At 40.9% G+C, this 24,724-nt stretch overlaps 1 protein-coding gene across 3 annotated transcripts; it reads right to left on the reverse strand.

The window, feature by feature from the left end:
• Positions 1-688: 688 nt before the first annotated feature.
• HTATSF1 (HIV-1 Tat specific factor 1) lies at positions 689-23,062 on the reverse strand. 3 transcript variants are annotated; one of them, XM_020971781.2, is made up of 11 exons: positions 22,916-23,062; positions 22,407-22,589; positions 18,879-19,068; positions 18,268-18,315; positions 16,835-16,989; positions 14,945-15,108; positions 13,653-13,752; positions 5,976-6,065; positions 4,174-4,311; positions 2,869-3,051; positions 689-1,225 (listed from the first exon to the last, which is right to left on the reverse strand). In XM_020971781.2, the coding sequence occupies exons 2-11, from the start codon at positions 22,578-22,580 to the stop codon at positions 1,220-1,222; spliced, it is 1,248 nt and encodes a 415-aa protein (XP_020827440.1). In that variant the 5' UTR covers positions 22,581-22,589; positions 22,916-23,062; the 3' UTR covers positions 689-1,219. The 3 variants fall into 3 exon arrangements, with proteins under 3 accessions (XP_020827440.1, XP_020827442.1, XP_078003858.1); XM_020971783.2 differs by lacking the exon at positions 22,916-23,062 and having other exon boundaries at positions 22,407-22,678; XM_078147732.1 differs by lacking the exons at positions 689-1,225; positions 22,916-23,062 and having other exon boundaries at positions 1,234-3,051; positions 22,407-22,796.
• Positions 23,063-24,724: the final 1,662 nt, after the last annotated feature.

Raw genomic sequence — 24,724 nt, forward strand, 5'->3', positions numbered from 1 at the left:
TAACTTTGAAAACCAGCATAAGAAAACTAATTAGACCACTACTGCATTAGAAACCAAAGTATATTAAATGTTTAATGTTTTTAATTCAATGGTTCAAATCCGGCCTCAGACACCTATTAGCTGTGTGATCCTGGTCAAGTCACTTCATCCTGTTTGCCTCAGTTTCCTCATTTTTAAAATGAGAAGGCAATGGCAAAAATGGCAGTATCTTTGCCAACCCCCCCCCCCAAAATCCTAACAACCCAAATGGGGTCACAAAGAGTCGGATGTGACTGAACAATAATTTCACAGGATTTTCTCCCAAACCAAAACTGGAACTGCTTTTATGAGGTCACAGAAACTTCATCTTCTGGGTAAATGAATAGGTGCAACCAATACATGGAAGGCTGGGGGACAGAAGAGGGGGGAAGAGGTAGGTCAGAGTCTGGCTGCACTAGGCCAGCTTGTACCGAGGAGTCCCCACTTCTGCCAGGACGCACTGCTTTGCATTTTCAGGTAGTAGTTTAAATGTCTGAGAAGAATTGCAGTTTCCTACATTCTTATATATTGTCTACTTCAAAAAATGAGGGTGAGGAATAGCGACTCTGCACTTAGAAATCCTTTAAAGAGTGAGGATGCTCAGCACAGAGAAGAAATGGCAAACTAGAAAAGAATGCTATTGGTGAATCAATCAGAATGATTAGAAGAGTTCATTTACATATTAACTTTATTTACACTTGAAATAAGTTTTTGATTTGAAAGGAAAATAACAGTCATTGTCACCCTCTCCACAGAACTACTGTGAAAACCAAATGCCAGGACAATTCAGTGCAGCCGCACACCAAACTGGTCCCCAATGGCACCCACACGCAAGGGCCTAGAATGATGGGCACTGGGGAGACAAAGAAAGAAAATGGAACCAGCTTTAAATCAACTTTCAAGTATTGAGTTCTTCTTCCTGTTTTAGAGGTGCATTTCCTACATACAAAAATGATAATGTTTCTTGAACACAATGTTTTTATAAAGCTTTGCTTTAGTAACATGTTTTCATTTTAAGAAACAAATGAAAACGTTCATATTAACCTACAACCAAACCCAAACACTGGGATTAATTTTGACAGAAAGAACGGATCCTCAGCAAAAGCATAGGGGTTGGAGTCAGTCTGAAGTTGGTCCCTTTCAGCTCCGATGACTGATGCCTCGATGATCAGTAGGCTGAAATTTCCTTTGCTGGCGTATATTACTTCTGTATGAGAAAGCGATAAGGATGCAATAAGCCAAAACTACAAGGCATTTCATAATGTGGTTTTCATGTAAGCAACAATACAACATACTGGCAACCAAGATAAAACATAGCTCACTGATTGCTTATTTCTTAATCAAAACTCGCCTTGTACTTTGAATATTGGCTTGTCTAACTGTGGTGACCACAAATGCATGGCTTGAAGTTTTAAGGAGATGTTCTTCCTTGCATTCTTAAACTTACATTTGTGGGTAGCTTAAGATGAAGGCTCTGAGTTGGAAGGAACTGTCAGAGGTCGTTCAATGCAACCCTCCCTGAAGTAGGAATCCCCTCCCCACCAGGCATTTCCCTTCAATGAAGACCTCCAAGGATGGAGAATTCATCATAAGGCGACCCTTTCCATTACTGGACAGCCCTCACTGTTAGCAAGTTCTTTCTTAAACTGAGTCAACCAGGAAACAGTAAACTGGATTCAAAACTAAAAATATAAGTCCAATGAATTCCATATATGTGATAATGCAAATGACTGAAGCCCGAATTGAGCCAATGAGATGGTCTTTAAAAGATTCATCTTCCAAAATCACTAAGGCTTTATTGAAATTCCAGAGATTACAAAAAATATTTCCCTTAAAATGAAAACTGGCTTCACAGATCTGGATTCTCTTCCACTTTCTCAAAAGCCCCATAATGACAATATTATTGCTGCTCTGATTAGAGTGAAGGAAGCATTTAAAGTAGCAGCTCTGATTTCGTATTACCAGTCTATAAGAATAAAAACGTGAGCCTCCCTTTTGAAAGACTGAGTGGACATTTATTGGGACCCTACTGGGTAGCACTTTACTAGGCACTACAGTTAGTTACAGAGAACTAGTCTTGAAGGACAGACCAAGGGGTGTGTTCATCTCCCACCGGACACTTCCTATTAATAATGGAAACTATGCCCCTTAGTGGGCATCTTTTGTATATTGCAGAAATCAAAATCAAATTTAATGCAAACAATGGCAAAAATTAAATTAAAAAAACCCCATCAAATTAACTATGACAATTATCAAATATTTTTCCTGTACACTGTAGGTTCAATAAAACTTAACGTTATGCTTTTTTAGGGGGGGGAAAAAAGGAAAATTATACAAAAAGCCCAGATTCTAAAGAACTTAAGTCTTCAGAAAAGACAAACTTTTTCAGAAAAAATACTTTAACAGTTTCATGTATTTAAAAACTTATGCCTTAAGTTCATATGCCAATTTCAATATTCCAAAATTAATTTTTAATTTTCCTGTGATCATAAATGTCAAACACCAGTATACATGCAAGGATCTGGCAGAAAAATAGATTTTGTCCAGTTCACTTGCACCCTGACATGGTCAATTAACAAATATTTGGAGTTCTCTATTAAGTACTGACTTGAATCAAAATCACAAAACTGCTAAGTTGAAGACATTTGATTAATATGCATACATTTGTGGAACACTACTAGTGGAACTTACTAGTGTAAGTGCCCTGCAACTTGGAAGAGAAATACAACAAACCTCAACCTACAGAGCATGTGTAAGGGATTAAGGGTGCCCTGTGTCTTCATTCTCACTGTCTCCAAGGCTGCTGCCTATAGACTGGGTTCCGTCATTGAAGCATTTTCCTTTACTCACTTCCTCTTCTGTTTGCCCTTTTGGTGTGCTATTGTCTGAGGACTCTTTCCCTGCTGCTACGGCCACACTTCCAGAGGCAGAATGGGGATGTGATGAATGAGTTCCTTTCCCGATGTTAGGATGATCTAAAAAAGACTCCCAGCCTTTCGGTCTTTCTTCTCTCTCTCTTGATGTCTCCTCCACCTGTACATAAATAGAACATGCCATGTAAAGACACTTCAGCCAAAACAAGTGTCAGCTTTCCATGTAGTGCTTCCAAACTGACTACAAGGCAACAACTCGAGAGCGACAAGAAGCATTAGAAATAGCTCAAACAATTAACTTCTTCAAAGCTAGTATTACGACAGAATATTATGGAGCAGTTTATCTTAATTATACCACAAAGGTCAGCTCATGTAATAAGAAGAGATACAACAAAATCTGGAAAAAGTATAGGAGACTGAAAAGGGGAGTTGGCTTTATTAGTTTTTTTCTACTGTATATGAAATTTCTATAGGATTTAGTATTCTGATAAACTTATCGGAGAAGTACATAAATATTAATAATAGGTAACAATATTATCAAATTCATAATCTGAGAAAAATCTAATCTCAATTCATTTACCTTATATTTGGTATCTAAAATCTGACAGAGGATCAATTTCCTTAAATGGCTGTTGGGCACTCCCTATACTTCATTTTTCTTTGTTTTGCTTTTTGGTGAGGCAATTGGGGTTAAGTGTCTTGCCCAGGGTCACACAGCTAGTAAGCGTCAAGTGTTTGAGGCCAGATTTGAACTCAGGTCCTCCTGACTCCAAGGCTGGAGCTCTATCCACTGCACTACCTAGCTGCCCCCTACTCTCTATACTTCAACTGAAATTGAGATCACTGATGTAAAAAAAAAAAAACCCAAAACACAAAAAACCCCCAAAAACAAACTTATAACCCCAAATGGAAAGAACTGTCTGATTCTACATTGCTACTGCTTTTAACTACTACCTATTTGTTCCAACTAAGACTCAAGATTTAGTTTCCACTCTTCATTTTGGTCTTTCACGGTAGAAGACCGTGATTCATGCTCCTCATACCTCACAATGCGTCCCACAATGTCACAGGTAAAAAATATTAATGAAAATGACTTGTCACATTAAACTGATGAAATAGAACCTAAAGTCTAAGTGTGAAGATCTACTATAGTCAGTATCCTTATGTCAAACAAAATTACGATCGCTTCATTTTTGCAGATCATTAATATCCTGCCTGAACATAGGACATGGGGAGGAGATAGGCAGAAGGAAAAGGGAGACTGGAAAGCTATAGGTCTCACCTGATAATCTGTCACACCATCCCACACTTCCACATTTAACTGACGGCCACCAAACCACCTCCCGTTGAGGGCTTGTATACAGAGATTGGCTTCCTCTGGCTCTTTATATGACACAGAGGCCACGCCATCTGGGTGTCTCTGGAAAGGGAAAAAACGGGGCATAACTAAAATGCGCTGCTCCCCTCCCCCAACTAATCTAGGTGGGGGAGACAAAAGATTTCAAGCACTTTCTACACACTGAGGACCAACAGTGGTTGGTCTCTTTACTGGCACACTTCCCGGCTCTCTTCCCTGATATCTGGCCTATAGAATAGGGATTTAAGCAGTGTCATGGGGGCCCGTCCTGGATGCTGGGTCTGCCCCATCCCCATTCCCTGAAAACTTTGTTTTGGAGATTTTCCAAATTATTTACTAAAGGGCAGTGACTACAAGTTGCACAGCAGTCAGTGGCACAAGGTACCATGTGCACCCTAGATCACCTAGAGGTCCCTTCCCCCACTTTAGCAATTTCTCAATGCTCGGTGTGGGAAGAAAAAAACACTCTTTGAAGTGAGATGGCTTATGTGAGGGTTGGCAAAAGATGGGAAGCAGAGAAAGGAGAAGGGTTTGTAATTGAAAAGTAGTTTGTACATTTGGGATTCCATTTCAATTTCAGGTTTGTTGCTTCTTTCTGAAATAGGGCAGAAGCCGCTACAGTCATTTTCGAGTGTCTTGCTAGATGGGAAGTCACATGCATGAGAAAGACAAGATAAGGAGGGGAGCTGGCAAAGTGGTGAGTACTGACTAGGTGTCACTGATTACTCCTCAAATTTAACCTTCTATCTTCCCTAATAAGAAATAAACATATTGCAACAGGAGAACTTGCTATTAAAAACAAAGGTTGGGGTTTCAAAGCATGTGGGTGGGAACTACAGAGGGGAAAACATTTTCCTTTGTCAAAATGCAAGGTCAAGGGGAAATATGCAAAGAAAGGAGGGGGGAAGGGTGGGTTACCACAGACCAAGTTTTTTCTGTCCTTTCCTGAACCTGGTCAGAGGTCTAGCCCTTAAGTTGAAGGAAAATTATCTAGGCAGATAAAACTATGGCTAATAAATTCTTATTTCTTGACAAACACCAGATGGCCTTATAAGGAGTGCTGGTATACACTGATAAGTCTCTTCTGGTTCCTCATAGAACACATTTTTGTTGTCATGCAGTTGTTTTAGTTGGGTCTGACTCTTGGCAAAGACACTGGAGTGGTTTGCCATTTCCTTCTCCAGCTCATTTTACAGATGAGGAAACTGAGGCAAACAGGGTGAAACGACTTTGTCAGGGTCACACACCTAATAAGGGTCTGAGGCTGGATTTGAATTCAGGGAAGACGAGTCTTCCTGACTCCAGGCCCAGCATTCTAGCCACTGCAGCACTACCTACCTGCCCTATGAGATACATACTTATGACTAAATGAGGGGAGGAGGCTGGACCTGTGCTTTTCCCTGTTTAGGGAGCTCCCAGATGAAGAGACTCCCTCTGTCAATACAAGCTGGGACTTTGGAGGAAACTTAGAGACTCTGAGTTGCCTGGGGCACTGAGAAATGAAGCAACTTTCCTAGGATTCCCCAGCCAGGATCTGGTAGGGAAGGGAGCTGAGCCCAGGCCTTCCTGGATGTGGGGACAGACCTCTTCTCTCCACTAAGCCTCTTTATGACTAGATAAGGAGGCCTATTAGGTAGAAAGGGATTCCAAACTCCGGATGCACATTAAGGCCTGTTAGCTGGAAGATTATTTTTGAGTAATTTTTGTCTAATTGGGTCATCACTTACATCAAAGAGAAGAGCTTTCTTTACTTGTCCAAACTTCTCACATTCTGTTTGGAGGTCTTCCCTGATCTCATTTAGCACTAATGGATCCTCCTGCAAAGATTGCACATGGTTAAACACATTTCTGTCTCAAACAGAAAGCTTTCAAACCCATTTCCTTTCTTAAAAAAGGAAACGAAGCTAGAAAACTATTCTACAAGCATACTCTGCTTCTGGAAAGCAGTTTTTATATTTACAATTAGGCCTGGTTATGGTTTAGGAAAGCATTATATGTTCAGACGGAACAAAATGTAGCCTTCACAATTCTCTTCAAAGTCTCTCACATGTCAAAATTAAAGAAACACAAGAATGACAGCTAGAGAGAGAGCCTCATTCAAGGGCCCACCGAATATTAACATTAAGAGAGGTGTCAGACAAGGAGACGTGTTTGGCATTGCCATGAAAGATTTCCTATCAGTAGAAATATTCTCCAAATATTCCTATTGACAAATCATACCATGCTAATTATACTAAGGTCTGAAACATTACAAAGTCTCAGCAAAATCCATAGTAATTTTAAGAGAATAGAATGGTCAGACCATTCACACTGGAAAAACCAAGCAGATGAACAACAGTGTGCCCAGCTTTTCTCTTTTTTTAGGCAATTGGGGTTAAGTGACTTGCCCAGGGTCACACAGCTAGTAAGTGTCAAGTGTTTGGTCTGAGGCTGGATTTGAACTCAAATCTTCCTGACTTCAGGGCTGGTGCTCTATTCACTGTGCCACCTAGCTGCCTCTGTGCCCTACTTTTTTTTTTTAAATTAATTTATTTTGATTTATCAACAATCACTTCCATATGCTTTTGAGTTGAAAAGTTTTCTCCCCCTTCCTCCCCCCCACCCTCCCCAAGACGGCGCACAATCTGATATAGGCTTTACATTTACATACCCATGAAACATATTTTCACATTAGTGAAGTTGTAAGGAAAAATTAAAACCAAGAGGAGGAACCATCAGAAAGAGGAAACAAAACTCAACAGAAGGTAAAAATAAGTGATAGCGATTCGACTTCCATAGTTCTTTCTTTGGATGTGGACAGCATTATCCATCCCGAGGCCTCTGGAAATGTCTTAGATCCTCGTAATGCTGAGAAGGGTTCAGTTTAACAATCTTAGTCCTTGCATAACGTGGCTGTTATTGTGTACAAAGTCCTCTTGATTCTGCTCACTTCACTCAGTATCAGACCATATAAGTCTTTCCAGGTTTTTCTGAAGTCAGCCTCTCTGCCCTACTTTTAAAATGCAGTTGGATGTGCACTCTGTAAAATCAGCCTGTTGCTAAGTACATCCCTACAAGTGCTAGACACATATGAGGATCTGGGCCGAGAATTGCGAAGGAAATGACCAAGAAACCACACAGCTTTTCTGCAAAAGCCCTTCTGCTTAACATGAATATTCCTTGTGATGTTGCTATTTGGCTGAGATTCCTAGAATTCCAAGGTCCCAGATGGATGAGGATGATAAAGAATTCAAAGGGCAATGATGGCCATATAGTGGACATAAGTAGGCTGGCACATTCCCAACAGTGACTCTGGTGTGAGAAGTAGCATAGGAGGCAATCTATGGCCAATGGTCTGTGCTCTACACCAGTGCCTCTCAAGACATGAAAAGAATAAGTCCTCCAGTGGGCTGTGGAGAGGTGTTGAGGTGTGTTTGTTCATTCAAACATGAACAGAGAATGAGAAGGACTGGAGAGAGGTTATAGCTTTGCGTTGGTGAAACAAATACCCAAACTATGAAAACAACACTCACATGATCTCCATGTATTTTCACCACCTGAGAAGAACATCCAAGCACAGAGCTGGAAGGACTGAAGTAAGAAAATCTAAAGCTAGCTTCTTCAAGCCTCTCATTTGACAGATGAGGAAACTGAGGTCCAGCGAGAAATGATCTGCCCATAATGCAACCCAGGCCTCAGAAAATACTCCCATTGTAGGCATTTTCTACCATTCTAGATGTGAACAGAAAAAGCCATTTAACTTGTGTATCTTCAGTTCCCTGACCTGCCACCCTCAAGTCTTCCCTCCTGCAAGCAGAAGATGGCCATTTCCTTGAACTTATCCGGCATGGCATCAGGTCACATTCTAGTTATGTAGTGACCACAGCTTTGGGCGCCTACTACAAGACTGTAGTAGTGCTTAGCATCAGCAACACCCAGCAACATTGCCTGAAGCCTCACACCACTACTCTATAGCCTCACTTTCCTTCTACACATGTAGGATGTTATTGATGACACTGCCTATTTTTAAATCAATGAGCACCCATTTGGGGTAGATTCTTTTTTACCTAAATTACCAAAAGCCTGATAGACCATTCAGTAAACAAAGGAGGATACAATTCTTAAATTGCCTATCACACCACCAGGTTCCATTTTAGAACTCCTCCACAGCTGTGAATTGACCCAACCATTCTGGAGAGGAACTTGGAACTATGCCCAAAGGGCTATAAAACTGCATACCCTTTGAACCAGCAACAGCACTACCAGGTCTGTATCCCAAAGAGACCATAAAAATGGGAAAAGGACTCACGTACAAAAATAGTTATAGGAGCTCTTTTTGTGGTGGCCGAGAATTGGAAACTGAGATGCCCATCAATTGCAGAATGGCTAAACAAGTTGTGGTATATGAATGTAATGTACTATAAGAAATGATGAGCAGGCAGACTTCAGAAAAGCCTGGAAAGACTTGTATGGACTGATGCTGAGTGAAGTGAGCAGAACCAGGAGAACATTGTACATAGTAACAGCAACATCGTGTGATGACCGACTTTGATAGACTTAGCTCTTCTCAGCAAAACAATGATCTAAGACAACTGCAAAAGACTCATGATGGAAAATGCTATCCACATCCAGAGAAAGAACTATGGAGTCAGAATGCAGATCAAAGCATACTATTTTAACTTCTTTTTTGTTTTTTTCTTTCTCATGGTTTTTCCCTTTTATTCTGATTCTTCTTTCACAACATGACTACTGTGGAAATATGTTTAATATGATTGTACATGTATAACCTATATCAGATTGCATGCTATCTTGAGGAGGGAAGGAGAAGAAAATTTGGAACTCAAAATTTTATAAAAGTGAATGTCGAAAATTATCTTTAAATCTGGCCTCAGACCAAACACTTGACACTTACTAGCTGTGTGACCCTGGGCAAGTCACTTAATCCCAATTGCCTTAAAAAAAATTATCTTTACATGTAATTAGAAAAAATTAAATACTATTAAGTGGGAGAAAAAAGAACTCTATCACATTGAAAAGAATAGGATCTAGCTGTCACAAACTACAAATAAATGAACTGATGAAAAAGCATTTCTGAAATGCCTGCCATTTGCAAAGCACTGGGCTAAGAAAAAAGGCAAGACAGCCCCTGTTCTGGAGGCGCTTACATTCCAACATAGAGGGAGACAACACATTCTGAGCCTCCAAAAGAAGGAGGTAATAGCAGAACAGCTCCATGCAAGTTCTGCTCAAATGGCCTCCTTGGAGTGTGGAGGCTTCTTAAAGACTGATGAGAAAATCTAGGAGCAATAACTCAAGGCTGATGGCCTGTGTGCTGCCTGAAGACCAGCCTAGCAAAGGGTCACCATCCTTTTGTTGGTGTTTTTTCTTAAAGGTGTGTGGGGTAGGTAGAATTCTATTAACACAAGGGATAATGTACCAAGGTTTTAATCTGAGGAGGCAGACAGAGCCCTCACTCACAGAACTGCAGATCCTGGAAACGTCACAAACAGAATGAAAAGTTCTGGAGCTATTTGTGTAGGAACTGCAAACACAGTAAGAAAGCACAAACATAGTTTTGACTCGAGTTTCTTGTCCTGGGCTCACAGAATCTCAGCATTGGAAGGAGACATCAGAAACCAGCTGGTCCAACCAGGTAAGTCCTTCCTACCCCCCCATGCCTAACATACCCCCGCCTTCCACCCCCCCCCCCGCCCTTAATCAACATATCATTCTGCAATGGGACTCAGCTCACAAGAACTGATGAATAAAGGTAATGAGACCAATTTCTATTTTAACAGCTAATAAAATGAACATGTTCTCTCTATGAATTTCTAATATCGCGGACCTAGCTACATTGTCTTTAAATGGGCTTCCACTCTCCAGGAGAGATTTAAGTTCATTTTATCCCTCTTAAAAATTTTACAAGTTTACTTGTACGGTAAATGGAAAAGTGGCCTTCCCCTCCTGAAGGCTTCTCTCTCCTAAAAGCAAAATAAACACACTACTAAGAGGTAATTAAAATAAAATTTAAGAGCAGAAATGTAAATCCCTGCCCACTGGAATGAAGTGACAGCTTTGTAGCAATCACCAACAGGCCTGCTGGTTTGCTGAACGCTAAGAGCTCCATTACTTGGGAAGGGGTGGCGTTTACATATACTTAGCCACAAAAGACACCCTAGCCCCTCTTCAATTTTTAATTCTGAATATCAGTAATATCCTTGTACTTTGAACAAACTATGCTATTCTTGATTCCTCTATTCAACTTCCCAAAGGAAAATTTTTCTCAAAAATATTTTTAGAAAATTTGAAATAAGACACTTTGGATTTTAACAAGTATGAGTCTCAGAATTTTCCCACTGGAAAGGACCTCAGTCCAGCTAGGCCTGAAAGGTAGAGACCAGATCAGTGATCCTCCAGCTTCTGCTTACAAACCTCCAAGGACGGGATGCATACTCCCTTCTGAAGGGGTCCCACCCGCTCTGGGACAGTGCTCACTGATAGGAAGTTCTTCCAGACATCCAGCTTCCAATGGCCTTTTTGCCCACAGCACCCAAACAAGTATACCCCCCTCTTCTATGTGAGAGCCCTTCCTTCAAATACTTGAAGGCAGCTCTTGTGTGTTTTCTCTCCAGGTGAACAGATTTAGAATTGGAAGGGACCTTAGAGGTTATTGAGTGTAAGTCCATTTTACAGATGTGGAAACTGAGGCCCAGAGAGGTTTAAGTAACTTGTCATATCACTAATGAGTGTTTGCAGTGGGGTTCAAATCCCAAGTCTGGTGCTCTAGCTACTTTGACTACATGTTGCTTTTCCTTGAAAGAACAATCTCATTTCCTTCACCTGCTCCTGAATAGCATGAACTCAAGGCTCTTCATCATTCTGGTTACCTTCCTCTGAACGTTATTTCAGCTTACTGATATTCTTGAAATGTGGTACCCATGAATGAATCCAATACTCCAGATGTGGTGTGATTAGGACAGAAGACAGAGGAACCCTTACCTCTTTATTCTCAGAAGCGATAAGGTCTGTCTCTATTTATGTAGCCAAAGTCCTACAGTAAAAAGCTTCATAGCCATTAAAATTTCAGAAAGCCATCTCTAGCCATTTATTATTTGTTTTCCAGGCTATGTTTTTTTTTTCCCATGGGAGCTGGTGGTATTTCTTTTTTCCTGACGGAAATGGAAGCTGCTATTCCTTAAAGGAGGTCTAGGCCAGGGGTGGGGAACTTGTGGCCTTCAGGCCGCACGTGGCCCTCTAGTTTCTCAAGTGTGGCCCTTTGACTGAATCCAAACTTCACAGACTCCAATCACTAGCTATGTGACCCTGGGCAAGTCATCAAATCTCTGTCTGCCTCAGTTTCTTCATCTAGAAAACAGGGATAATAATACCTACAGTACCAATTTCAAAGGGTTGTTGTAAGGCTTAAATGAGATGAGGCATATAAACTGTTTTGTAAACTCCAAAGCCGCTAAAATAAATTATTGTTATTACAGGCACTCAATGATCAGTAGCTAATTGATTAATTATAGGACAATAGAGTCCTCAAATTCTTTAAAACAAGATCAAGGCCCTAATAAACTGTTCTTAGCAGATGACTCTAGTGGGTAAGATCATCTCTTCTTACAGAGTGGTCATAATTTCTAAAGTGACATTAATGCAATGTGCTTAAAATTTCATCATAAGTATACAGAGTTGTGTCTCTGTGAAGCCTGGATTCAGTCAAAGGGCCACATCTGAGGACCTAGAGGGCCACGTGTGGCCTCGAGGCCGCAGGTTCGCCACCCCTGAGTTGGATGCACTTAATAGTGAACCTGAAATACACCCACTGTTGGACCTCAGTTTTCAATCTTTTCTTAGAGCTCTTTGTCAGCTGATTTATCTTTAAGAAGGCTAGAAATTATATATAGAAAGTCCTCTCATGTCAAAGAAAAATGAACATTTGTCATTTGCCCCGATGTTAAAAGGTATTTTTAAGCTCATTACTTCTAACACCCTTCAGCTGTCTGGTATATAAAAGTACCCCAAAGGGGAGGGGAGCTACTTGTTACTTTTGGAAACCCCCACCTTGTCTGGTGATTGAGATCAGCTTTAACTGAGAATGTCTAGTGCTAATAATCTCTATCCTTTAGGAAACTCAACCTTTGCCCACCAAAAGTGATCCAAGGAAAAGCAAGTTCCTATGTTGAGCACTTGCAACAGAAGAACACAACTTCAAAATGTGTTCTAAGCCTTTTAAGTTATTTTTCAAATGTGCAGACCAACCTGTATGCTGGCATGATGAAATGCAGGGAGGCCAATGAACAAGGGCACAGCAGCCTCTAAGTCAGAAGGCACTTGGCTATTCTTCGAATTCTGACATGATCATAGGAGAAAGAAAGTACCTAGAAGGTCACAGGTCAAAGGAGCCAAGATCGGGAGCTAGAAGGGACCTTGAGGCCACTGAGTCTAGCCTCTTCATTCTACACAAGAGGAAAGTATGGCCCAAGAAGGTGGAATGATTTGCCCGAGATCACAAAGCTGGGAAAGGTGCTAAAGATGAATGAAGGCACTCTGGTATCTACTCCTCTCTACCACAGGCACATGATCAAAAAGGGCAGACATCACCTCTGCACTCCACAGAGGAGAAACAGTGGAGACTCCTTCACTTAAGAGACCTGGGTTCTAGACCAAGTTAAATTGAAGGAATGAACTGTGAATTAATATCTATTATGTCTCTCCTGGTTTCTCTGCTTTCTCTGGATCAGTGTATTGTGGTGGAAAAAAACCCAACAGATTTGGAGTCTGAAGACTGGGGCTCAAATCCTGGTTCTATTATTTTCTAGCTAGTGACTTGGGGCAAGTCACTTTACCAATCGGGACTAGGGAGTTAGATGGGATGACTGCTAAAGTCCCTTCTATAGTTTTACATGCTATGATCCTAGGATATCTATCTACCTGGGCATTAACTACCCCAAAATCCTCTTAATGGCGGTGAATTTTGGGATTCTCTGAAAATAGTACCTCACTAAGTAACGAGTCCTAATACTTTACAAATCAACTTCTGTCCAAACCCAAAGTCATTTATTGCCCTCTATCTGTAAATCTTTTAATGGCCATTTTTCATTGTTTTCCCCAATTAGTTATTTGAGGCTTTAAGTTCAGCCTAAGCAAAAGGAAACCTGGATTAATTTCATGGCTCCACCATTTTAATTTGTCTGCCTCTACTACTTATACATGTGGAATTGGTCAGTTGGAGAGATGTTGACTTTGGAATCCTCCAAGAAAGCATGATGCTACCCGAAGCCCATCCCCCAAGCTGTCAAGCATCATTCAAGAAGGCACATGCACATGGAGTGAGAGCTCTGTAAACCTTAAATAACAATACAAAGAGAACAATCATCATCATGATAGCAAAGCATCTGCTAGGAAGGATTGAAACGCCTCACCTCAAAATCCTTAGGATGGAACATGTTCTTGATAATAACAACCTGCTCACGTTGCATTTGAGCTGTGCCAGTGTTCTTCTCAGGCCGCCAGTCCAGCCGTCTAATAGAAATGAACAACAATAAGATAGCATGGCTTCCTTTGCATTTTTGCGAATGTTTATTGGAGAAAAATCTCATTTGTTAATATTCTCCCTCACTGGGCGATCAATAGTGACAAATGATTCTTTTTTTTTTTTTTAGGCAATTGGGGTTAAGTGACTTCCCTAGAGTCACACAGCTAGTAAGTATCAAGTGTTTGATCTGAGGCCGGAACTGAAGTCAGGTACTCCTGACTTCAGGCCTGGTACTCTATCCACTGCACCACCTGGCTGCCTTGACAAATGATTCTTTGCCTTTAATACAAATACAAATCCCTATTTTCTTCAGTTCACCAGAGACCATTGGGAAATAAAAACAAACATGTGCTGAAGGTCCCAGAAACCCAGATCCTGAGAGTAGCCCAGGGCTACCTTTTTTTTTTTTCTTGCAGAACCACTCCTGGTTTATAAAGTTAGTATTTATTTCAAAACGCCAATGTCATTTGTGAAAGAGAACTTACTTATAGTAATTGTCTTTGAAGTCTCTTCTGGTTTTATGGACACACATAAAAAATAAGCTCTTTGTGCTGCATTCACATACTTCACTCATGTGAGATACTAAGAAACGGGGGGGGGGCTGCTCATCCTTGACTTTCTTGACTTTAAGGGCAAATCCACCAATTCCACTACAATTTTAGAGTTCCTCCAAAATCAACACAAATGTGTTACTTTGGCTACTTTCTAAAAAGAACTAGATTTTTACACAGTTTCAGTTTCCTGATGATTATCTATTTAAGCTTTGGTAGTTGGATTTTAATAAGCATCTAATTAATAAAGAATTTCTTAGGTTAAAGAATATAAAAGAACCAATGTTACGCACGGTACTTTTAAAAAAATCTTATTTATATTGCAAATAAACAGAATGCATTTCTAGCACTGGAGGGGAAAAAACCAACCTCAAATCTCCCTGTTGGTATTTTTTTTTAAATCTCCCTGTCGTTAACCACCCCCTGTAAGGTTCTTGGTCATCTCTAGTTCTCTAGGAAAGAATGCCATTGTACAGACGGCATTTATATGAAATCACATGCATTTGTTTGGAGGAATAAAGCAATGCAATTCTTATTGCCAAAAGTTGTTAGCGTGTTTTAGCCACGATTCTTAATGTGAAACACTGCCCCCAAATAACAATGCCTACAGGAAAAAGTCAACACCAACTTTTGTTGCAGAGATATCTTTTTCTTGTAGTCTTTGCATCTCTTCTTCTTTTTACTGGCATCATATTCACCCTTGAGCTGAAACTTTGCCTTTTCGACATGCAGTCTGTAGCCTCTGATTTCATCATCATCTAGAAGCTTTAATGCTAAACCGACAGATTCTCTCTATTTGAACGCAAAATAAAATCTGTTATGTTCTATTCTGAAACAAGAGAAATCATAAAAATTATTTCCACGAGAGACGCACATCCCAGAAACATACACCAATAACGTAATGTAATAATGTAAAATAAGCAACTAATTTGGTGTAGTGGAAAAAACACTGAGTTGTGTGTCAGGAAACTTGGTTTCTAGTCCTGGCTCTGCCACTAACTAGTTAGTGTATGGCCTTAACTTCCCTTCTTGTGGCCTCCATTTTCTCATCTGTAAAATGAGGGTGGTTAGATGGACAAGATTACCTCTAATATCCCTTATTGCTTTAAATTTTTATGATCCTTATAGCTAAAGGCCCAGATGATTCATGCGATTGGTAATATCTTGTCTTCCAATTTCTGTCTAACTCAGCTCTATGATCAGCTGAAAATTGCAAGGTGTTTTTATGTGAAATAAGTTTTATGATGTTGGCTCTTACACGAATGGGGAGTACTGTTAAAGTAGTGCTTGAAGCTTTGAAAGTAGAACTGACAGAGACAAGGAATGAAATGGCAAGAAGGACTCAGCAACACTCGGCCTGAAAGACGATGCTCTGACACTCGAATCCCTCCTGTCTAGGCTCTACTTACTGACATCTCTCTACCTTTCAAGCTGCCAGTGGAGCAATTTTTGAAGTCCTCCATTATCTCCAAATCAAGTTTCTCAGGGGGCCCATTTCTCTTTTAAAAATGCCATCTGGTCCAAACTAATCTCAACAAGTATTTATGTACACACTGGTAAAAGAATTTAATAATCCTAAAAATCAGCTTGTAAAATGCCTACAAATTTCCTTGTATTTGATTGCATGATACTTTCGTGGTAATTTCCAAATCTATCACATTCAAGACCCAGCTCAAAAAGCCCCCATAGCATTTCTTCCCTGACTGTTCCACCCCAGTCTTGATCAGATGCTCCTTACCCCACTGTACATGCACACAGTACACCTGGGTTTAATCTGGAGGGAGGGGCATTATTTTGTTCTCGATGTCAGTCTGCAGCTACTTTCAAGTTGCTGCATCTCATTTTGTTAACACTACCATTGGACTGCTAAGTTCCTCACGGACAAGAATTTTTGTCTTCTATTTCTCCTATCTTCTCCAGGAGGTCCTAACCCAGGGGTGGGGAACCTGTGGCCTCAAGGCCACCTGTGGTCCTCTAGGTCCTCAAGCTTGGCCCTCTGACTGAATCCAAACTTCACAGAACAAATCCCCTTAACAAAAGGATTTGTCCTATAAAACTTGGGCTCAGTCAATAGGCTGCACCCGAGGACCTAGAAGGCCACAGGTGGCCTCAAGGCTGCAGGTTCCCCACCCCTGTCCTAAGCCAATCTTGCTTACACAGCAGGTGTTCCGTAAATGTTTGCTGATTCTGCCATTGTTTCCCCTGGGAGGTCCATGCTGTTATTAATCAACTCCCAATTTTTATTAACCACACACTCCCTTCTTCAGTTTGAAAAAAAAAATTCAAAGCAGTAAATGTGAAAGGTACAAACTCCTTACTAGTCTAGCTAGACAAGATAAATTCATTGGCAAGGCCACAAATAAACTCTACTAAATGTGGTCCACACATGCAAACTGAAATTTCAGTTTCCCTCACACCTCGATCATGCTATTTTGAGGCAGTCAACAGCATCTATCAAAGCTTAGTGTCAAGTCACAAGTTAAGATTCTCAAATCTCCATCTTATCTATGTAACTGACCTTCAAATAACAGCAAAGCCCATCTCCTTTGAGATTTCCTTGTTTATCTTTATAAAGCTTGATTTTATATTCTTCCGTTCCGGGATCTTTCATGATAATGCCACATTTGGACATAAGCTGTACAAATTCATCCTTTGTAATGTCTGGAGGTAAGCCTGCAAAGTTAACAAAGACACTGCAGTGTTTTTCAGACAGTTAGAGTATAGCTGTAGTTCTCATAAAAGCTAGTTCACCCAGGCATTCTACCAATCAGAAATGCCCATGAACTGATACTGTGCCATCTGAATCTTCAAGAATATTCAGGAGACACATTCACTTGACTATATTAAAATTTAAAAATTCTACACAACAAAAAAATTAAAATCAAATTTAAAGTACCACCCTTATCCATTAAATTAGCAAAAATAGTTAAAACAAAATCCAGTGTTTGTAGGTATTTGTATCCCTTACATACCCTTACACAATAACACTTCCATTTACTGTTTTTTAAAACCACTTCCACAGCTAAGGAAAGTAAAAAGTTAATGACTCAGAAGGTAAAGAAGCTGTGATTTTCACGGTAACTACATTGTGCAATGTAATTTCAAACTACATTGAGGGAAACTGTTATGTATATAACAAAATTAAACCATTATATCTAGAATTTAGCTGCTCAAAATTTAGAATGTCTAATTGTATGCTAAATCTCAATCACATAGGATTTTCTTAGGAAGGCCTATGTTATTTACTCAAACCTGTGTGTGTGTGTGTGTGTGTGTGTGTGTGTGTGTGTGTGTGTGTGTGTATTTCAATTATTTATCCTATATCATAGGATCTAGAGCTAGAAGGGACCTTACAGATCACCTAAAACAACACCCCCTCGAATTTTATAGATGAAGAAACTGAGGCCCAAAGGAAGCAAATAACTAGTCTGTGTACACAGTCAACGTCCAAGGTAGAATCCAAAGCCAGGAAGTCTACCACACTACTCGACCTTGAACTAGCTCTTCATATATGTAGTACCACCAAGTTTGCAGGATTAACTTTGCTTGAGATCCCAAATGGGATGGCAGAAAAGCTGCCCACTGTGAATTTTACATTTGATTTTTCCTATTACCAAATTTAATAGTAAATACACATTTGTCACTGTCAGATGGGTTTCCAAATACAAGCATGCCAAACTTTAACATAAAATATACACTTGAAGAAAACCAAAATTACGTTAAAAACCAAAGATTTTCTATCATAATATAATATGGAAGATGCCCTTTTTAGGAGGTACTTAAGGGAGCAGCTAGGTGGCCCAGTGGATACAGCTTCGGCCTTGGAGTCAGGAGGACCTGAGTTCAAATCCAGCCTCAGACACATAACACTTACTAGCTGTGTGACCCTGGGCAAGTCACTTAACCCCATTGCCTAACAACCCCCCCCCCAAAAAAAAAGAAGGTACTTACCAGTAACATAAACATTTGTATTTCTTTTCTCTTGAACTTGAAACCATCCTGAAAATAAAATGAAATTTATGAGGCCCAGAGCACAGAAACTTATTAGGGTGGTGGTTGCTCTAAGCTTCCAACATCCCAGATTTAGAGCCAGAAGGTTCTAGGTCACTGAGCCCACTTGCCCCCTTTATCTTACAGATGCGGAAACTCACTCAGAGTGGTAAGGTGACTTGGGGGGGAGGGTTGGGGAGGAGATACTCACAGTGGGGCAAAAGGGCAGAGCTGCAAACCCAGAGCTTGGGGCTCCAAACCAGCACTTTCCCAGCTGCCCTGGGCTGTCTCTTCTAGCCTTCATTTATCTGGGAACTTAGATCACCATACAAAACAATCCAAATCCTTAACTTCCTTTTCAAAGTGCTTCTGAGCTGTGCAATTTATTTATTTTCAAGGCACTAATTTGAAAAGGTAGGTTGGCTTATCTTGATTCTAAAAAATTCTAAAAACTACTTAAAAAAGATTTTCTACTGTTATTTCCCTAAAAGCTATTGCTATGCTCTAAAGATTTAGGGTCAAAGTTTTTTTTTTTTGAGCTATCACATTTTGTATGACAGACAGCCGCCTACCTGGTTCAGGCTTTCTTTTTTCTCCTTTCTGCTTTTTTCCAATATTTTGTGTGGCTTTTTTATAAGCAGGTCTCCCTTCAGCTTTTACACTGACATCAGCCTTATTCTCTTTTTTTGTATGAGAAGAAGAAGTACTATCCGCAGGGAACTCATAATTGGCTTGAAATGTAGCAACGAAATCTTGAGTTATCTAAAAGGAAATTCAAATATGTAAACACATCCTAACTTTGTTATTCCCTCAACCACAGTATAACAAATTATGGTAATGTAGACAGGCTCCTACTAACAATGGTTATGGCAGTGAAGTGTACAAAATGCCAGACCACTTGAACATATGGAAAGCATGTGTTAATAACAGATGATCTGTGGGCAATCAGGATGCCAGAACAAATTTTGAACCACCAAGCATCAGGGCACTTCTGAATTCTCTTGGCACCGTTTTCACTTTGTTTTGTGCATTGTTTCATATCCATTTTTGTAAGTGGAGATGAATATATTTTACTCAGCTCTGTTTTTTTTTTCCATCAGAAACCCTGCATACTACAAGAGCAACAGATGAAACAAATGTGATTAGGGGGACATTAAAATTGGCAGCTCACCAAGTTTTTGTCATAACATTGATCAGACACACAGAGATACACATGTATGTATATGCGCATGTACACATGTGTGTACATACATGGTTGTATACATATACATATACGGTGTGTATAATATATATTTAATATACATATTTACTATTTAATAATTTTAAGTACACACAGAGACTTAGAATGGTACCCTGGTTGAGTGTACAGGACATTGATTTAGACTAAATTTCAGTTTTGTCTCATTATCATTAAAAATGTCACTTTATCAATGTGTTTCAAACTAAAATGAGGATGCCACTACCAGGTTGCAGCTATCTACAGGTATCATGCAGGTAAAGTATCACTGCACAAAGGAAAAACTGGAGTACTATCTTCATACCAATCAAGTCGTTATTCCAATCAATCTTAGGAATGAGGAAAAAATTAGAAGCTAAAAGTTTATGGAGAGGCAGACTTAGTATGCCTTTTTTTACATGATGAATAAGTCAATCAAAGTTCAGACTACTATGAAAGGTACTCAAAGTTACTCAAAAAGTACTCAACATACTCAAAAAAGATGACTGAAAAAAATGTGAACTTGAACTAGCATTATAAAGATAGAAATTGAATACAAACAGAACAGGTTACTGAGGTTCAAAGAAATTTAAATACATACAGGGTATCCCTAGAGTCTTTTTTTTTTTTGGTAAGGCATTTGGGGTTAAGAGACTTGCCCAGAGTCACACAGCTAATGAGTGTTATGTGTCTGTGGCTGGATTTGAACTCAGGTCCTCCTGACTCCGGAGCCAGTGCTCTATTCACTGTACCGCATAACTGCTCCTATCCCTAGAGTCTTAATAAAGTTTTTAGCTTTCCAAAAGTCTTTAATAGTTACTAATAAGCTTTAATAAAAGGAGGAGGAGGAGAAAGAAGAGAAGGAGAAGAGGAAGGAGAAGAAAGAGGGTAAGGAGAAGAGGAAGAGATGCTCTTAATAAACTTCAATAGCATAACACTTCACTAAGACTTTGGAGACAACCTGTATATACATAATTAAAACTTAAAATATCTAAAATGGAGTTCTTGTCATTGGAGGTTCACAAGCCAGGTAGTATGTTCTTGGGTCCCTTTTTTCCACCTATTTTATATACTCATATTTTAATTTTTTTCTTTTTTGTATAATTTTAATTTTTTAATTCTGAACTTGAGAAAAATCAATAAACATGAATATTTTCATTTTCAAAAATGGTGGGTTTTTTTTTACAAATTTACAAATATTTTACATGCGTTCTTTACAAAGTACAGTATATGAAATTGTGAATCTCATTCCCTACAGCTTGCTTTTCATTAAGTATACATTCAGTTCAGCATGGTTATTCCAAACAACTTTGATTGTCTGTTGCCTCTGAACCTCCTTTTGATCTTTTCTGTTCATTTTCTTTAAATTTTTTATCGATGATCTTTTCTTTTTTGTCTCTAGGTCTCACGTACCTAATCTGTTCCACTTATCAATTTTTCCTTGTTTCAGCCAGTACCAAGTAGTTTTGAAAATTACTGCTTTATAGTTTGAGGCCTAGTATTATTGCTAGGTCCTCTTCCCTCCCACTTTCTTCCCCTCTTCATTATTTCCCTTGAGATTCTTGATCTTTTGCTCCTCTAGATGAATTTCTCCCCCAGCTTTATAAAGTAACCCAATGGTGGTTTAATTATTATGGCACTAGATAAGTAAATTAATTTAGGTAGTATTGTCATATATTTTGTGGTCTAATCATATTATTAGACCATATTAATGTGGTCTAATCATGAACAATTTAATCTCTCCAATTAAAGTCTGTCTTTATTTCTGTAAAGATGTTTTACAAGTATATGAACATAATTCCTGTGTGTCTTCCAAATACTTGATCTGTTCCATAGTTATTAAAAATTTTTTTCCTATTCAATTTTCAGTTTCAGATTCTCACCCTGCCTCCACCCCCCTTTTCTCAGGACTCATACTTTAAATATTTAATTTCTAACACTTCTTCATTCTAGTGTCTTCCTTCTCTTAATTATTTCCTATTTATCTGGTAAAAAGCTTGTTTGTTCACACTTCTTTGCTTTTTGTCTCTCCTGTTAGATTGTGAGCCGCTTAAGGGGCGCGGTCTTTTGCCGCTTTCTGCATCCCAGCGCTTAGAGGGCCTGCCACATAGGTGCTTAATAAATGTGTTATACGAATACACTGTTTTTGATTTCTTCTTTTTCAAGTTGGAATAATAGTCCCAAATGAAGAAGAAATGAACTTCTTTCATTTTTGGCAGAATAGCCAAGAAATTCAAGGTACTCAAACCCAATATTGCTTGGAAAAGATCCATACGTATAATTGGAAAAACTCACCATCTAAGTCTCTAGAAATACTCTCAAAAGTTATATGGATCAACTATTCATGCCCAGGGACAAAATAAAAGCAGAAAGCAAACAGTGGCTTATTGGAAAAGTCCAACCTGAGGATGGTTCTTAAGTTGTAAGTAAGCAAAGCTGCCCACCAAGTCAACTATTATCACGGCCATTATAAGTTTTAGCCTAATCCAAGGCCACTGCTTTCATCTAACCAACTGAAAACTTTGCATCTTGTACAAAGACCAAGTTGAAAACCTGATACCCTAAGCTGCCAAGGAAGGTCCTCCCTGGGCTCAGCCACTATCTAGTTGTTTCTCGACACTGCCTTTTTTGGGGAATAAGTCATAAGCCCGGGAAGAAATGCAATTAAATAAATGAAAGAATGAATGAACTGGCAACAGAGCAAATCGAAACTAAGCCTGGAAAGTTAGAAGGTGACCAGGAACTTTGGAAACGGATTCACTAAAAAGCCGCAGAAGATCAAGTCAAACAGCAGCAGCTGCTGCCTCACATGGGGTCCCACGGCCAGCCCCCCCCCCATTCCCACTCCCTAATCCCCAGCCCAGGAGCCCCCAGCCACGCATACCTTGGGAAACCAAGCCTTCTTGTCCAGGTCCCATTCGTAAGCAGTGCCACTGGCTTGGTCCACATAAGTGTAGGGATCATTGCCCTCGGGCATCCTGGTGCGCTCCTCGTAGAGTTGCTGGAGCCGCAACTGTTCGTTGAACTGATCATTGTCGTCTCGCCGGTTGCTGCTCATGTCTCCCCGCTCCCAGGAGGGGTGGCCGGGAAAGAAAGGCCGAGATAAAGTCGGAGAGTGGGTAGGATGGGAGGGGAAGGAGGTGGGACCGGCCGCCGCTGCACCCCCATCCCGCCCCCGCCACCTGCCTCCCGCAGTGGGCTCAGGCACCTCTAGCCCGGCCCCGCTCCGGGCTCCGGACTGGAACTCTCGGGAAGTCCCGCTTTCCCGGCCACGCACTCCCTACCCCTAGTCCCATCCCCAGCCCGGCAGGAGACTCGTTCCGGTCCCCGCGCTGGCTGGCCTACTTGGCCGGGCATGGATCCAGATGCCTGGTCCCAGGGGAGACTTCACACCTGGGGAAACGGCGTTAGGAGGGCGCAAGAACACTGCAGCCAGGAGGACAGGGGGGAGGGCTGGCCGTCGCTACAACTCTACCGTCCGGATGTCCCGAGGGCCACCTTCCAACAAGACACCAGCGGCCCCCTCAGTGAGCGAATGCCACCGGCACCAATAGCGTAGCCGTTTGGAGGGCGCCTTCGCGTTGTCCCGCCCTCTCCGTGACGTAGAGAGCCCCCATTGGTTCCTCTGGCAAAGGCGGGCCGCTCGGACGGATTGCTTTCCGGCTTGGGCTCCTGAGGGGCTAGGGACCCAGTGCTTAGTGCCTGGGGTTTGGTTGGGGCGGGGTGGGGGGGCCCTCATTGAACGCTCTGGGGCAGCTCTCTCGGCTGGGCCGGGCTGAGGGAGAGCGCGCGTTAATGAGCCCGTGATAAGAGAGGGGCCGGGGGCTACCTGAGACAGGGGTGACTGTCAGACTCGGGGTTCTGTCTGGGAACGCGCGGCTCCCAGAGGCCGCCGGGGGCATGTGTAGAAAAGCGCCACACGCAGGCCTGCCCAATTGGTTCGCATTCTACTGCACTTGAGCCCGCCCCTTTTAGGCACCTACTGTGTGCCAGGAGCGGTGCTAGCCGCTAGGGCAGTCTCTGCCTTCAAAGAGGGTATCTTCTTCTGAGGAGATATAGCTAGTTCATTAAATATACTCGACGTAACTTCAAAAGGAAGAAAGAACATTACTGACTAGGAGAGAGTACAGGATCAGAAAAGGACTCGTGTAGGGGGAGGGTGGGGGTGAGACTCAAGCCATCTTTTCTTTTTTTAAAAAAATTAATTTTTTTTGAATCATTATTATTATTGTTTTTTTAGGCAATTGGGATTAAGTGACTTGCCCAGGGTCACGCAGCTAGTAAGCGTCAAGTGTTTCGTCTGAGACTGGAATTGAACTCAGGTCCCTCTGACTTCAGGGCCGGTGCTCTATCCACTGCACCACATAGCTACCCCTGTTTTGTTGTCAACAATCACTTCCATAAGCCTTTGAGTTTTAAATTTTTCTCCCCCTCCCTCCCCAAGACGACTCGAAATCTGATATAGCCTATACATATACATTCCTATTAAACATATTTTCACATTAGTGATGTTGTAAGGAGGAATTAGAACCAATAGGAGGAACCACAAGAAAGAGGAAACAAAACAAAACAGAAGGAAAAAAATAGCAAATAGTATGCTTCGATCTCAAGCCATCTTTTCTAAGAGGCAAAAGGGGTAAGGGGCGCTAGGGAAGTAGGAGATGGGCAGTCATATTCGGAGAACAGCTAGCTGACCAATTTGGAACAGGAAAAGGGAGTGATATGAAATATAGGTATAGAAGTTAGTGGGAGCCAGCCAATGGAGGGGTTTAGATGTCAGTCTGGGGAATTTGTGTTTTCTCTTAGAGGCAATAGGAAGCAGTTGAAGGTTTTGAAATGCTCATATTCCTTCATGACACGGTCAGATCTGTGTTTTAGGAATAAATGGTTCAAGCAGCTGTAACACTGGTCCCTTGGGCAGAGCCGTCAATGTTAGCAAACCAGTTACACCCTTTCTCTAATGCAGGCCACTGGGCAAATAGGGCCCTGGAATGAATTTTCTAGGCCTGTTCTGGGATATCATCTTGATGCTAGGGGCAAGAGGAAGGCGGTATGCTCCAATTAATAACATCCCTTACATCCTGCTGTTGTCACTGATTAAGAGAACTTGCTACAGATACGAAATCCTACTTAGCCTTCAGAACACGTTGGAAATTTTTGATTGTGCTTGTCAATTATAGTCAGCTCCTGATTATATGCATG

This window comes from Phascolarctos cinereus, unplaced genomic scaffold, assembly GCF_003287225.1.
Source record: "Phascolarctos cinereus isolate Bilbo 61053 unplaced genomic scaffold, phaCin_HiC Scaffold_8;HRSCAF=390, whole genome shotgun sequence".
Taxonomy (NCBI): domain Eukaryota; kingdom Metazoa; phylum Chordata; class Mammalia; order Diprotodontia; family Phascolarctidae; genus Phascolarctos; species Phascolarctos cinereus.

What these genes read in the sequence shown, in the direction of transcription:
- HTATSF1 (XM_078147732.1), bottom strand. Translation starts at nt 22,580, where the DNA reads ATGAGCAGCAACCGGCGAGACGACAATGATCAGTTCAACGAACAGTTG. An exon ending in GGCTTTGCTGTTATTTGAAG is followed by an intron (nt 15,109 to 16,834) that starts GTCAGTTACATA and finishes GCGTTCAAATAG; the next exon opens with AGAGAATCTGTCGGTTTAGC. An exon ending in ATGGTGTGACAGATTATCAG is followed by an intron (nt 3,052 to 4,173) that starts GTGAGACCTATA and finishes ATTTATGTACAG; the next exon opens with GTGGAGGAGACATCAAGAGA.